The 15,500-nt window shown below is 42.8% G+C and overlaps 1 protein-coding gene across 1 annotated transcript in view; it reads left to right on the forward strand.

The window, feature by feature from the left end:
• LOC139578127 (secretory carrier-associated membrane protein 2-like) overlaps positions 1–13,487 on the forward strand; it is a 32,823-nt gene extending 19,336 nt beyond the window's left edge. Inside the window, exons 5-8 of the mRNA XM_071405371.1 lie at positions 4,988–5,147; positions 7,118–7,219; positions 9,452–9,569; positions 10,456–13,487. Of these exons, the coding sequence (XP_071261472.1) occupies positions 4,988–5,147; positions 7,118–7,219; positions 9,452–9,569; positions 10,456–10,605 (530 nt within the window). The 3' untranslated portion in view covers positions 10,606–13,487. The remainder of the gene's footprint in view (positions 1–4,987; positions 5,148–7,117; positions 7,220–9,451; positions 9,570–10,455) is intronic.
• Positions 13,488–15,500: the final 2,013 nt, after the last annotated feature.

Here is a 15,500-nt window from a genome sequence, read left to right on the forward strand (position 1 = left end):
CTTTGGATGTACCAGCTCTCGGGCAGAGGTAATAGTGGTGTTCTGTAGCACGCTGTTCTATGCAGTCTGGCCTCCTGCACAGAAACTCTGATTTACAATAGTCACCTTCCTTGTGAATCTCCAGGCATCTTTTGCAGGCTCCCAGCTTCCTGACAGCATCTCTTTTCTCTGACAGCTTAAGCGTGCGAAACTTTTGGCAGAAATATAGCCTTTTCTTATGCTTGCAGTCTCCGCAGACCACACATCCTTGAGCCTGGTCGCTTAGTTGGGTGGAGGTTCTGGTTCGAGCTTGCCGAGGTTCAGATTTCGGTTTTGGTTCCTTCTCTCTCAGTTGGTCCAGCTTCTCATAGATGGCTTCTTGACCTTGAAGAAACTTGTGGAGGTAGTCAAATCGCTTGTCTTCTTCAGCTTCATCACCTTTACCAGCTACATGAAGAAGCCATTCCTTCTTCAGGCCATCAGGAAGTTTACTCTCTATTGTCTTTGTTACAAGAGGGTTCTTTATAGCACCGGTCTTGCCAAGCTCGTTCAGATCGACCAGGGCTTTTTCTACAGATTGGATGAGCTCAACAATCCTCCTGGGCTGGTTACCTTTAACTGCTTGGAGTCTTTGGAGCTCTTCTACTATCTCAAGGGCTATAGTTGTCTTATTTCCAAAGCGGTTCTCCAAGACCCGGAAAACGTCCTCAGCAGTTGTGTAAGTTGTAAGGTGAAGGTCTCGTATGGTCTTCTTATCCACACTGTCGAGAAGATGGAACTTTTTAACCTCTCTGGATCCAGTAGGTTCTCCCTGCATCTGGAGCGCTTCCCAGTCTTTTTTCCACCGGTGAAACTCTCGGCGGATGCCAGAAAACTTTGGGAGGGCAGCAGGCTTTAATTTAATTGCTGGTGTGGCCACAGAACTGTTTGAAGTAGTACTCAATCTGCTGGTTTCTCCTCTAACGTGTGCCCCTGTAAAGTCTGCTTGTCTTATTGTGAGATTTGGCAGGATAGTTTCAAGGTCTTTGATACGACTCTGGAAATGTTGTTGCTCTGCTGGGGGGGCCCAGCACTTCCAATGTTTATGCACCTCCTTCGCAGCCTTCACAAGTTTCTCTAGTTGTCCGATCATGAAGAGATATGCATCTGGGTTTTTTCTTGGGTCCACAGCTCCCACGTTTTCTGCTTGCGACTCTGCTGTTGTAATTGCTTGTGTCAGTTCATATTCCCCGAAATTGGCCCACAATGTCTTTTGTATGAGGTCCTTTAGCTCTTGCAGTTTTTTCTCACACTCTTTGGCTGTTTTGACCAAGTCAGACTTCTGCTGCTCGCTCAACTCCTCTGCATCAGAGTTTTCTTCAATACATTGCCCCTCTACATCATCGTTGGCTTCCAGGACTCTGCCAGCTTCTGCAGTGAGCTTCCCAAAATTGTCTCTGAGCTCCTCTTCTGACATCATTGTATGCATTCGTAGCACATTATTGGCCAGACGGGAAAACTGACGCTTCGCTGATGTCCTTGCGGTCTTTAGCTGCTCCACCAGTAATGAATCAGCCATTTCACTCACAGCAGCAGGCGGGAACAGTCTTTACTTGTCTCTCTGGACACGTGTGGTCACTTTCCTGGTCCTTTTCCAGTCTTGAGCCACGGTTTTTCACTGTCAAGTTTTGACCTCTTTCTTGTGCAATTCCCCACTTGAAAAGGACAGTCCCTCCACATGAAGATTTTAACTGGATTTCACTCAATAAACAGCCATGGAATCAGTTGTTTGTCTTTTATTTACCATTCTTTGGTTGGCAGTAAACAGGTGAAAAACCTCAAAAAAGAGATGACAAATACAAGTTACTATTTGAGTTGACAGCCCAATCAAATACACAAACTTATCCACATTCACCCCAGATAAACACATTTCTGCCACCATAAAACACAAGGTTTCCACTTTTAAGCAAATGTTTCCCAAAATAGAAACCCACCATTTTTTATCAAATGAGCAGAATCAGTATATTTTTATCTAAATTTGCATTTTAGCCAAATACATTCAAAATATTTTTAGTAGTAAAAATTTACATTTATTTTCTAATCAATAGTTTTAAACAGACAAATCTTTCATTTTTTAGCCAAAGATTTTTTAGACTATACATTTGTTACTGAATTAAGAACTTGGTTTACTAAGATTTCTACAAAGTTTAAATTACTTTTAACCATTTCAAACAAGTTCTTTGTCAACAATGAATTTGGCTCTTCTTACTTTTCCTTTATACCCCAAAAACAACATTTGAAGTTATAAATACCACTGCAAAAGTCCTATCAAAGTTAAGAGTTAAGAGTCTGTGTTTTCCAGAGTATCATTAGCAGTGCACTGCTTAAGTTAGTATAGCCAAGCATGGCTAATATGGCGCTTACCGGCTGTCTTTCACAGTTTTGTGGAGGGCTTGGACTTGCACAGTCACCTTGATCACAAAGATGAAGTTTCCTTGGTCTTGTGGTGTTATAAATGCTCCTTTCACTGCGGTCTAAAGACAACAGCAGAGCCAGGTGCTGGCACGCCCTGATTGCCTGGAAGATTTGTTCCACCTGGTTCACCACTGATTGAAGGAGGAGGAGTTTCACCACTGAGGAGCTCCCAGGCAGTTTGTCAGCACAATATCAACACCTGTACCTGTACCCATCTATATCTATACCCCTCTATATCTATATCTGTACCCATCTATATCTGTACCCATCTATATCTACACCTGTACCCATCTGTACCAGTACCCATCTATACCTATTCCCATCTATATCTATACCCATCTATATACAGTGGGGCAAAAAAGTATTTAGTCAGCCACCAATTGTGCAAGTTCTCCCACTTAAAAAGATGAGAGAGGCCTGTAATTCATCATAGGTACACTTCAACTATGACAGACAAAATGAGGGAAAAAAATCTAGAAAATCACATTGTAGGATTTTTTAATGAATTTATTTGCAAATTGCAATGTAACAGTATAACTTTAAACCTTCCCCTCGCCCCGACACGGGCGCGAACCAGGGACCCTCTGCACACATCAACAACGGTCACCCACGAAGCGTCGTTACCCATCGCTCCACAAAAGCCGCGGCCCTTGCAGAGCAAGGTGCAACACTACTTCTAGGTTTCAGAGCAAGTGACGTAACTGATTGAAACGCTAGTAGCGCGTACCCGCTAACTAGCTAGCCATTTCACATCCGTTACACTCACCCCCCTTTCAACCGCCTCCTTTTTCCGCAGCAACCAGTGATCCGGGTCAACAGCATCAATGTAACAGTATAACTTTAGACCGTCCCCTCGCCCCGACCTCGGGCGCGAACCAGGGACCCTCTGCACACATCAACAACAGTCACCCACGAAGCGTCGTTACCCATCGCTCCACGAAAGCCGCGGCCCTTGCAGAGCAAGGTGCAACACTACTAATAGGTTTCAGAGCAAGTGACGTAACTGATTGAAACGCTACTAGCGCGTACCCGCTAACTAGCTAGCCATTTCACATCCGTTACACTCACCCCCCTTTCAACCTCCTCCTTTTCCGCAATTTGCAATTTTATTTATTATTTGCAAATTGCAATTTTATTTATTTATTTGAAAATAAATACTTATTTTCCACCATAATTTGCAAATAAATTCATTAAAAATCCTACAATGTGATTTTCTGGATTTTTCTTTCTCATTTTGTCTGTCATAGTTGAAGTGTACCTATGATGAAAATTACAGGCCTCATCTTTTTAAGTGGGAGAACTTGCACAATTGGTGGCTGACTAAATACTTTTTTGCCCCACTGTATATGCCTCTCTATATATACACTACCATTCAAAAGTTTGGGGTCACTTAGAAATGTCCTTGTTTTTGAAAAAAGAAATGTTGTCCTTTAAAATAACATCAAATTGATCAGAAATACAGTGTAGACATTGTTAATGTTGTAAATGACTATTGTAGCTGGAAATGGCTGATTTAAAAAATAAAAATAAATACATTTATGCATTATCTACATAGACGTACAGAGGCCCATTATCAGCAACCATCACTCCTGTGTTCCAATGGCACGTTGTGTTAGCCTTTTAAAATGATACATTTGGATTAGCTAATTGATCATTAGAAAACCCTTTTGCAGTTATGTTATTACAGCTGAAAGCTGTAGTTCTGATTAAAGAAGCAATAAAAACTGGCCTTCTTTAGACTAGTTGAGTATCTGGAGCATCAGCATTTGTGGGATCGATTACAGGCTCAAAATGGCCAGAAACAAAGAACTTTCTTCTGAAACTCGTCAGTTTATTCTTGTTCTGAGAAATGAAGGCTATTCCATGTGAGAAACTGAAGATCTCGTACAACGCGGTGTACTACTCCCTTCACAGAACAGCGCAAACTGTCTTGGGTGTAAGATATTTGTGCGTCTGTAACTTTCTCACTCATCATTATTCATGATTCATTCAGAACTGTCTAATCATGGTAGCATCCTCATTAATGTACAACTGTTTAGAATCATATTCTATTCTTATTTACAATTTAAAGTGACTCCAAAATAACACTACATTATTTACCATTAATTTATATTGGGCACATAATAATATGAAACACAACCAAAACAAACAGCAAATGCATCCAACAAGTTTGTAGAGTCACAAGCTTGATGTAGTCATTGTGTGTTAGGTATATGGGACCAGATACTAAACTTTTAACTACTTTAATACACAAGCGAATTTGTCCCAATACTTTTGGTCCCCTAAAATGGGGGGGGACTTTGTACAAAAAGTGCTGTAATTTAAAAATGGTTCACCCGATATGGATGAATATACCCTCAAATTAAAGCTTACAGTCTGCACTATAACCTCATAACCATTGTATCATTAGCGATGCATTCACTAGAGGCGTGTTCACATTGAAAGCATTTTGCAACGGAAAACAAAAATGAGTCCAGATTGCCTTAACCCTGTTCCAGTCAGTTTTCTTCCGTTTGGTACCTAATGAACACAACCCCCTCTCTCTCCCTCTCAGTCCACTGTGTGACTCTGTTCCTCAACCTGCTGGCCTGTCTGGCCCTCTTCACCGTGGAGACGTTCTATGGTGTGAACTTTGGCCTGTCCATTCTTTGGCTCATCCTGTTCGCCCCCTGCTCCTTCTTCTGTTGGTACAGACCTGTCTACAAGGCCTTCAAGTGAGTATACCAGGACATACTGATCTACAGGCTTTCAGACAATTATGTTTCAGCTTAAAGGGGATATTTTTCCTTTTTTTCACACCCGTCTTAATTTTTTAATTTTTTATTGTACCTTTATTTAACTAGGTAAGTCAGTTAAGAACAAATTCCTATTTTCAATGACGGCCTAGGAACAGTGGGTTAACTGCCTTGTTCAGGGGCAGAACGACAGATTTTACCTTGTCAGCTCGGGGATTCAATCTTGCAACCTTTCGGTTACTAGACCAACACTCTAACCACTAGGCTACCAAGTAATGTCTTACTTGGAGAAGTTATTTAATTAATAAGAGATTGTATAATCTTTCATGTTTACATATAGCTAATTTGTGCATCCAATTGGTTTGCATGCCACTGTGCTTTGGCTTACAACAAGGCTTTGTTTATCTGGTGGATCGCAAAGAGCATTTGAAAGTCCCGCCCATTATTTCAGTGTGTTTTTGTGTGTGATATTTGCATGCAGAAATAGTACATTTGCAAATGTGTCACTAAAATGCACTGACGGGATGAAAGATTTGTTGAAGTCTGGCTTGATTGAACCATTTTATACGGTAAAAGTGCTGATTGGTTAAAATTGCGAGCCCTCTTTTTGTAGTGTGGTGATAGTGTGGGGGGAGAAGGGGCTGAGCTGAACCCAAGGAAAGAACTCATAAATATCAACAACAACAAAAAACTAAGCTAGTCTTGCCTGCTTCAAGAACAACTAGCTAACTAACCAATAAAATACAGTGCGTGGTCCGGCCAGTTCTAACTAGGGTACTTAGACAAAGTTTTCCTACGGGTAATGTATGCCCAAGGGCGACTTGGCTTGGTATCCCCTTTTCCCACCAACAAACAAACAGCCATACAGCACAGGAATACATACTCACATGATAACGGACAATGTGAGACGTTGGCGCAAAAACAAAAGAGAGACAGCTCCAGAGACAACTGATTGGGTGTCTTTTAAACCAAGGGAAAGGGGATGTGATTGGGTAAGGGAAAAGGGATGTGATTGGGTAAGGGAAAAGGAGCAGGTGTGTCTTCAGATTGGCGACTGATGACTGCCACCTGTGACTAGGCAGAAGGAGAGAGAACAAACACACACACACACACAGGACACCTGTATCCGTAACACTCCCACCCTTAAAAGAGCAACCCTATAAGGATTGCGACTAAAGTATTTACAACGAATACCAAATCATACATTTTTAAACACGAGGCAAAGCATCTGCCAATACATTATCAGAACCCTTTTTATGGCGGGTCTCCAAATGATAATTCTGCACAATAAGCACCCAGCGCATAAGGCGCTGGTTCTGGTTGTACATCCGGTGGAGAAACACTAAGGGGTTATGATCAGTATATACGATCACTGGTAGGGCACTGGAACCAATATATACCTCAAAGTATAGAGCTTCTTGTTCGATGGTTGCATAATTAGCCTGATATGTTATATTTTTGAGAAACATAACAAACTGGATGATCCACTCCACTCTTGTCCTGCTGCAGTAGAACAGCACCAGCACCTCTGGCACTAGCATCTACCTCCAGTTTTAAATGGTCGCTCAAAATCCGGAGCAGCAAGTACAGGGGTATTACACAAGAGTGCTTTAGCAGATTCAAAAGGGGACCACTCAAACGATCTAGCCGGACTGAGCAAATCGGTCAATGGAGCAACTACCGCAGAGAAATTTGAACAGAAACTACGGTAGTAGCCAACCATCCCTAAAAAGCGGCATAGCTCTCGTCTGGCGGTAGGTGCGGGGAATGCAGTTATAGCCAAGATCTTGGCATCAACAGGGTGCACCTGTCCATGGCCGACCTCTTTGCCGAGATAGGTAACAGTGGCCTTCCCAAACTCGCACTTTGCCAAGTTCAGGGTTATTTCCCAATTTACTGCCAAATGGTGTTATTTAATTCTGTGTTCTCTAAACTCTTGGTCTCTGCAGGTCGGACAGCTCCTTCAGTTACTTCGTCTTCTTCTTTGTGTTCTTCTGCCAAGTGGTGGTGTTCGTTTTCCAGTCTATGGGCATCCCCAACTGGGGAAACAGGTGGGTGTGAGGAACAGCTCTGACTGAGTGGGATGCTATGGATGTCAAATTGATGATTTTTTTGTTTTGCATATCTTCAATCTGTGTGTGTTCACCAGTCCAACCAGGGCCCATGTACACCAGACCAAGATTAGGAGTACTGATCTAGGATCAGTTTTCCCTTTTTAGGTCAGAATAAATATGAGTATAATGGCAATGAGGGACCTGATCCTAGATCAGCACTCTGAGATGCTTTGTAAATATGGGCCCAGGTCAGATCTGTGAGTGAGGATGTAGAATTCACTTGTAAAGAATTGGAACAGGGCCACTGTTTGCTTTTGAATAGTTGATAAGTAAATCTGAAAATATTTTATGTACATTAAACTCTTCAACCTTTTACACCCTCCATGTTGGATCAATGAAATACAGTTGCAAAAATAGTATGTGAACCCTTTAGAATTACCTGGATTTCTGCATAAATTCTAATCTAAGTCACAACAATAGACAAACTTAGTGTGCTTACAATAATTTGTGTGTTATTAGTTTATTTGTCTTGTCTATATTGAGTACATCATTTAAACATTCACAGTGTAGGTTGGGGAAAGTATGTGAACCCCTAGGCTAATGACCTCTCCAAAATCTAATTGGAGTCAGGAGTCAGCTAACCTGGAGTTACTGTGGACTGATGAACATCAAGGCTTTTAGAGATACTTTTGTAACCCTTTCCAGCTTTATGCAAGTCAGGCATGGTTCAATCAATGAGACGAGATTGGAGATGTTGGTTAGAGCTGCCTTGCCCTATAAAAAAAAAACTCACAAAATATGAGTTTGCTATTCACAAGAAGCATTACCTGATGTGAACCATGCCTCGAACAAAAGAGATCTCAGAAGACCTAAGATTAAGAAATGTTGACTTGCATATAGCTGGAAAGGGTTACAAAAGTATCTCTAAAAGCCTTGATGTTCTTCAGTCCACAGTAAGACAAATTGTCTATAAATGGAGAATGTTCAGCACTGTTGCTACTCTCCCAAGGAGTGGCCATCCTGCAAATATGACTGCAGGAGCACAGTGCAGAATGCTCATTGTGGTTAAGAAGAATCCTAGAGTGTCAGCTAAAGACTTACAGAAATCTCTGGAACATGCTAACATCCCTGTTGACAAGTCTACGATACGTAAAACACTAAACAAGAATGGTGTTCATGGGAGAACACCAAGGAAGAAACCACTGCTGTCTAAAAAAAACATTTCTGCAAGTCTGAAATTTGTAAAAGTGCACCTGGATGTTCCACAGCACTACTGGCAAAACATTCTGTGGACAGATGAAACTACAGTTGAGTTGTTTGGAAGGAACACACAACACTATGTGTGGAGGAAAAAAAGGCCCAGCACACCAACATCAAAACCTCATCCCAACTGTAAAGTATGGTGGAGGGAGCATCGTGGTTTGGGGCTGCTTTGCTGCCTCAGGGCCTGGACAGCTTGCGATCATCGACGGAAAAATGAATTCCCAAGTTTATCAAGACATTTTGCAGGAGAGGATATCTGTCCACCAATTGAAGGTCAACGGGAGTTGGGTAATGCAACAGGACAACGACCCAAAACAGAAGTAAATCAACAACAAAATTGCCTCAACAGAAGAAAATACGCCTTCTGGAGTGGCCCAGTCAGAGTCCTGACCTCAACCCGATTGAGATGCTGTGGCATGACCTCAAGAGAGTGGTTCACACCAGACATCCCAAGAATATTGCTGAACTGAAAGTTTTGTAAAGAGGAATGGTCCAAAATTCCTCCTGACCGTTGTGCAGGTCTGATCCGCAACTACAGAAAACGTTTGGTTGAGGTTATTGCTTCCAAAGGAGGGTCAACCAGTTATTAAATCCAACATACTTTTCCCACCCTGCACTGTGACTGTTTACACGGTGTGTTCAATAAAGACATGAAAACGTATAATTGTTTGTGTGTTATTAGTTTAAGCAGACTGTGTTTGTCTATTGTTGTGACCTAGATGAAGATCAGATCAAATTGTATGACCAATTTAAGCAGAAATCCAGGTATTTCCAAAAGGTTCACAAACATTTTATCTTGCCTCTCTGTGTATATATAGTGAATTCTATAAATATTGTGACTATAAACCATAGAATTGTTCAATGGTGACTAACATGTATATTTTATAACAATTTCAAAGGAAAATGCATTCCCACGTTAGACTAAATTAAACAATTTACCCTATATCGATTCCTTCTTGATTCCAGTGGTTGGATCACCTCGTTGTCTGCCATTTCCTTCAACAAGGCGGTGGGAGCCTTCATGATGGTGGTGGCCTACCTCTTCACTGTCTGTGCTGTGCTGTCAGTCATCCTGCTGATAGTGGTACGTGGCGTTACCGTAACTCCCTGGGAGAATCTCTATTGCATTTCCTTGATTCCTCGCATCCTCACCACCTCCTCAAAACCCATTGGATGAGAAGGTCAGAGGGGAGGGACCTCTGACCTCATCCAATTGGTTTTAGGAATTTAACCACGGCATAGTGACCGTATCCATGTAGTTAAACAGAATGTAAGCTGGCGAGATCAGGATGGTTCTTACAGGGCTAAGTTATAATTAACCTGATTCCTTTTATCAACCAGCTAATTATTAGAATCAGGTGTGCTAGATTAGGATTGGAGTGAACATTTACAGGAAGGTAGCTCTCCAGGAACAGGGTTGGAGAGAACCTAGAGGACGGTAGCTCTCCAGGAACAGGTTTGGAGAGAACCTAGAGGACGGTAGCTCTCCAGGAACAGGGTTGGAGAGAACCTAGAGGACGGTAGCTCTCCAGGAACAGGGTTGGAGAGAACCTAGAGGACGGTAGCTCTCCAGGAACAGGGTTGGAGAGAACCTAGAGGACGGTAGCTCTCCAGGAACAGGTTTGGAGAGAACCTAGAGGACGGTAGCTCTCCAGGAACAGGGTTGGAGAGAACCTAGAGGACGGTAGCTCTCCAGGAACAGGGTTGGAGAGAACCTAGAGGACGGTAGCTCTCCAGGAACAGGGTTGGAGAGAACCTAGAGAACGGTAGCTCTCCAGGAACAGGGTTGGAGAGAACCTAGAGGACGGTAGCTCTCCAGGAACAGGGTTGGAGAGAACCTAGAGGACGGTAGCTCTCCAGGAACAGGGTTGGAGAGAACCTAGAGGACGGTAGCTCTCCAGGAACAGGGTTGGAGAGCCCTGCTATACATTCTATACTATAACCCCTAATGACGTGGTGTCCTCCCCCAGGTGCACAACCAGTACCAGCGTACCGGGGCCAGCTTCCAGAAGGCCCAGCAGGAGTTCTCCCAGGGTGTGCTCACCAACAAGACCTTCCAGACGGCCGCCACCTCCGCAGCCACCACTGCTGCCTCCGGAGCCTTCCAGGGGAACAACTAGACCCAGGCCGGGCTAACTCAACCCCCAGATACCCCCTTCACCTCCTCCATCCAATGTCCACCACCACACCACCTGTTGGGATGGATCCCCTCCCCTGCTGTCACCATCCAGTGCAGGTCCCACCATGGAGCTCATTTCATATATGAGCTGTGGTCATCGGACAGCAACAAAATGGTTGCTTGAGTAGGAAACTGTACCCACTGTGTGTCTTGGGAATTGGAAGCCTGATGTTGTGATGTTCCTCAGTATGTGTTCGTGTGCATCTTTTTTTGCTACGCTCGTGTATGTATGGATTCTTTCTGTGTGTGTGTGTGTGTGTATGTGGGGGGGGTGTCTTACATGTCTGGCCGTTGTAAAGTAACCACCGGTTGAGACTCTGTTGTAAAGTAACCACCGGTTGAGACTCTGTTGTAAAGTAACCACCGGTTGAGACTCTGTTGTAAAGTAACCACCGGTTGAGACTCTGTTGTAAAGTAACCACCGGTTGAGACTCTGTTGTAACCACGGGTTGAGATTGTTGTAACCACGGGTTGAGACTCTGTTGTAACCACGGGTTGAGACTCTGTTGTAAAGTAACCACGGGTTGAGACTCTGTTGTAAAGTAACCACCGGTTGAGACTCTCAACAATGGTGGCTTTTCAGCATCCTTTCATTTCAATGTACAAATGAAGACAATGAGTGTTGCTTTTAGTAGGGTGAAACCTGAATGAAAAATATAATGAAGTTTAAAGTGTGTACTCTGTCTCATAAGACTATGATAATCACCTAGGTTATTAGTTACCAGGGCTACTGTAATTATTAGATGCATATTTTCCATTATACTTAGAAATCACCTCAAACTAACGTACCTTCAGATTCACACCATTTCATTAGCCTTTTCAGATAGTTTTCGTCAAAATGAGGTACTTTGTTTCCAATCTATTCATGTTGTAAATAATCCTGCTGTATGTGTAGGCTATTGGCTTTGGCAATGAGAGACTGGTGTTGTGTAAGAATGGCTTGAATATTTAACAGCAGGTTGGTTTGTCAGTATAGGCTGTTCCGTTCAACTTAAAAGGGACAGTTCACCCCAGAACCAAAGTTTGTCATTTTCATACCCCCAAAGTGGTCTGTTTCACGATGTCTAGATCCCGCTACACATGCATTGAAAGAAAGTACGTAGGCATTAATCTCCAACCAATGAAAACAACGAGCATCTTAGTACAGATAGTATGGAATAGATTCTACTTCCACTCTGTGATTAGTCACCGCTGTTAGGGCTATGATGGTGTCTGGTAAACTTGGACTACACCTTTTCACCAAAACCTTGACGTGTGCCTTGACCAGTGTCTCTCCACCAGTGTCTCTCCACCAGTGTCTCTCCACCAGTGTGCCTCGACCAGTGTCTTTCGACCAGTGTCTCTCCACCAGTGTCTCTCCACCAGTGTCTCTCCACCAGTGTCTCTCCACCAGTGTCTCTCCACCAGTGTCTCTCCACCAGTGTCTCTCCACCAGTGTCTCTCCACCAGTGTCTCTCCACCAGTGTCTCTCCACCAGTGTCTCTCGACCAGTGTCTCTCGACCAGTGTCTCTCCACCAGTGTCTCTCCACCAGTGTCTCTCCACCAGTGTCTCTCCACCAGTGTCTCTCGACCAGTGTTTCTCGACCAGTGTCTCTCGACCAGTGTCTCTCCACCAGTGTCTCTCGACCAGTGTCTCTCCACAAGTGTCTCTCCACAAGTGTCTCTCCACAAGTGTCTCTCCACCAGTGTCTCCCCACCAGTGTCTCTCCACCAGTGTCTCTCCACCAGTGTCTCTCCACCAGTGTCTCTCCACCAGTGTCTCTCCACCAGTGTCTCTCGACCAGTGTCTCTCGACCAGTGTCTCTCCACCAGTGTCTCTCCACCAGTGTCTCTCCACCAGTGTGCCTCGACCAGTGTGCCTCGACCAGTGTGCCTCGACCAGTGTCTCTCCACCAGTGTCTCTCCACCAGTGTCTCTCCAGATTGTCGCTGTAGCCATTGGTTCCTACGGTAACCAACCCTTAACCTTTTTATTATGGTAGAAATTCCGTTATTAAAGAACAATTTTTTTAAATATATTTTTTAATGTATGACACATCCCCTGTTCATACTATTGTGTCGACCTGAATCGTGCTGTACGCACATTTTCTTTTCACATTGTCCTTTCCAGCACGGTTCAGGCAACTGTGCTGGATGAATAACCAGGCCAGTACAGCTCAGCTCAGTATGGTGTGAAAAGGGTATCATTTAGATTGACACTCTCACTTACTAATGATTTGCTATGTTATATTTTATGGATTTGCCACCAACAGATTCAACATGTGAACAATGAGAAATGGCTTTTTTCTCTACTTTTGATTCGGTCGGGAAGCGCTTGTCACTCAGAATTAGAGCTGGACAAAGTAGAGCTGAGTGGTCAACCAAGAAGATAAATGATCTTATTTGACCTTCTTTCTTACTGTAACACAAATGATTCTTCCTTTAAGCTTCCCAGACAAAGATCAAGTACTTAAATGATTTGTGAATGGATTGCTGTAAATGTTCTATTTTATCATTTGGATTTGCCACATTCACAGGAGCATGTATACATTTGTATAAGTGTCGGTTTAAATGTAAGAATTGTCCGAGATCAACAAAGCAAATCGATCATGAAGAATGTAATATTTGATCTATTGGTTTACTAAAGTTTTTTTTTAAGTATCTAAATCAGTGTTACTTATCATAAATACTATTGATATTGAAATTTTTGTTTTCTTAATTCATATCTGTGTGAATAGGACCGTTGACCTGCATTGTATTAGGAATGGAGAATTTTATATTGCCTTTTTGTAATTCAAATTATATAAACTTTTAGCATTTTTCTAATAAAAAATGTTTGCTTTACCTGATAGAATTCTGTTTTTAAATGAAGATAAGTTAACTAACATAACATCCTGTGTGACGTTCTAAAGGATGTATTTTGATTCAAAATCTTTAAAAATTCATCCATTTCTTCCTTCCTTGAAGTGATCACTAATCTAACATTTAATTGGACAGGTAAGAGCAAGGCTTCTGCTGTGTTGCCTTCACCAATCCGGTCATATCCTTACTGAGATAATGGTGCCCTATTCCCTACAAATTGCTCTCCTTTTTGACTAGAGATGCAGCCTACTTTTAGGAAACTAGGAAGGAAGGATGCAATTCCAAAGTATTGGAATGGGACCAAATTTAAATGCACCATGGCCTTCTATTTCCTCCACCTTGACCCACTCCACCACTACACTGTCTGACGCTGCAGTGACTTTGCAATAAAGAACAAACAGAACAGCAGCTGATGCTCTGCTCTCTCCCGTGTGCAGGCCAGAATAACAACCAAGCCTCCTCCGCCTCTTTCTCCTCCTCTTTCTCCTCCCCCCTCTCCTACTCCACCTTCATCAAATGGGCCAGACAGTGTCCCAGCCAACCATCACCTTCATCCTCCTCCCTCTCCTCTTCCTCCTCATATACCTCTGCTATCAAAAAATGGGCCAGACAGCTTCCCAGCCAACCACCTGAACCTGCACACCACTCATTCAGATCCCAGGCTGTAAGACACAGCGACCCAGTGGAATTCTCCTGACGCTTCACAGGTACATTACACGGCAGGGCAGCTATTTATAAGTCGAACAAAGGAATCAAGGTCGACGAGGCGAGGAGCAGTCAGAGTCTGAACACTGGAGGGAGGCAAGGAGGAGGCTGTACCTGTTGTCCTATGTAGCTGCAAATGGAACAGATTGTTGTGGTTTTCTTTGCAGGAACTATGGGATGTTATAGTCAATAGTCATAGCCTGGACCCAGATCTGTTTGTACTGTCTTGTCAACATCTAAGGTAATCGATGGCCATCAATCACCATAGGGGTTGGGAAGACAGCACAAACAGATCTGGGACCAGGCTAGTCGAGGCCTATCTTGTCAAATAGATAGATTCTGAATGTACAGAGTTTTGGAGGTGTTGGTTGACTGGTATCAGAAAGAGAAAGTGCAATTTTAGAAAAGGAAACAAAATATGCTTTGAAAAGTGACGTGTGTTGAGAGAGATCAAGCAGCAGAGGTCACTCCAGCTCTTCATGAGTTAGTAACTTGTTCAATTACATTGGCATGGTATCACCTACCATAAAGAAGCTAAGCTGATAGCTCTCACAAAAACTTGGGATTTGACTTATCCTAATTGTTTTATTATTAACAAACAAATATTTTCAGCACTGCAGGGATATGAATGACAGGGAATATTTAAATAATATTTATTTATTTAAACTAGGAGAGGCAATAGTTTTTTTCTCCAGTAGGGGGCAGCACGCTGGAGTTTCTGGAACCTGCTGAAATGAAGTGCTGACTCACCGCTCGGTGCTGGATCATATGAGGAGACTGGGTATGGTTTTAACACTTCTCACCAATTTAATACAAATAACATCTGTCCTCTACAAATTAGTGAAGTTACTATATATCTCACTCAAACTGCAAATGCATAGTTTTAAATACAATTTATCCCACAGTCTGGCTCAGTTGCTTGTTGAGGTTAAATGTAACAGTTGGAGAAAAAAAAATCATAAATCATGACTCATCAACTAAACATTAAAAATACTTTATTGAGAACATGAGAACTCACATCGCCATGTGGCAGAAATTATATTACAAATTATACACGGTTTATTATTGAACTCCATTAACTGGCCCTTCTCAACTATTCAACGACATCTGAACTTGTATGTGTGTGTGTGTGTGTGTGCTACATGTACACTCAATCAGAGTCACAGTTGTGACAGTGGCACGGTAGTCCTGGGTTACAGGCTTGGTGGGCCCATCATTGGTATTCCCAGCACTGCACCTAGATCTTCTTAGACTTGTTACAACTAACCCTGACCCTTGCAGCCATTAGCT

This window comes from Salvelinus alpinus, chromosome 6, assembly GCF_045679555.1.
Source record: "Salvelinus alpinus chromosome 6, SLU_Salpinus.1, whole genome shotgun sequence".
Lineage (NCBI taxonomy): Eukaryota > Metazoa > Chordata > Actinopteri > Salmoniformes > Salmonidae > Salvelinus > Salvelinus alpinus.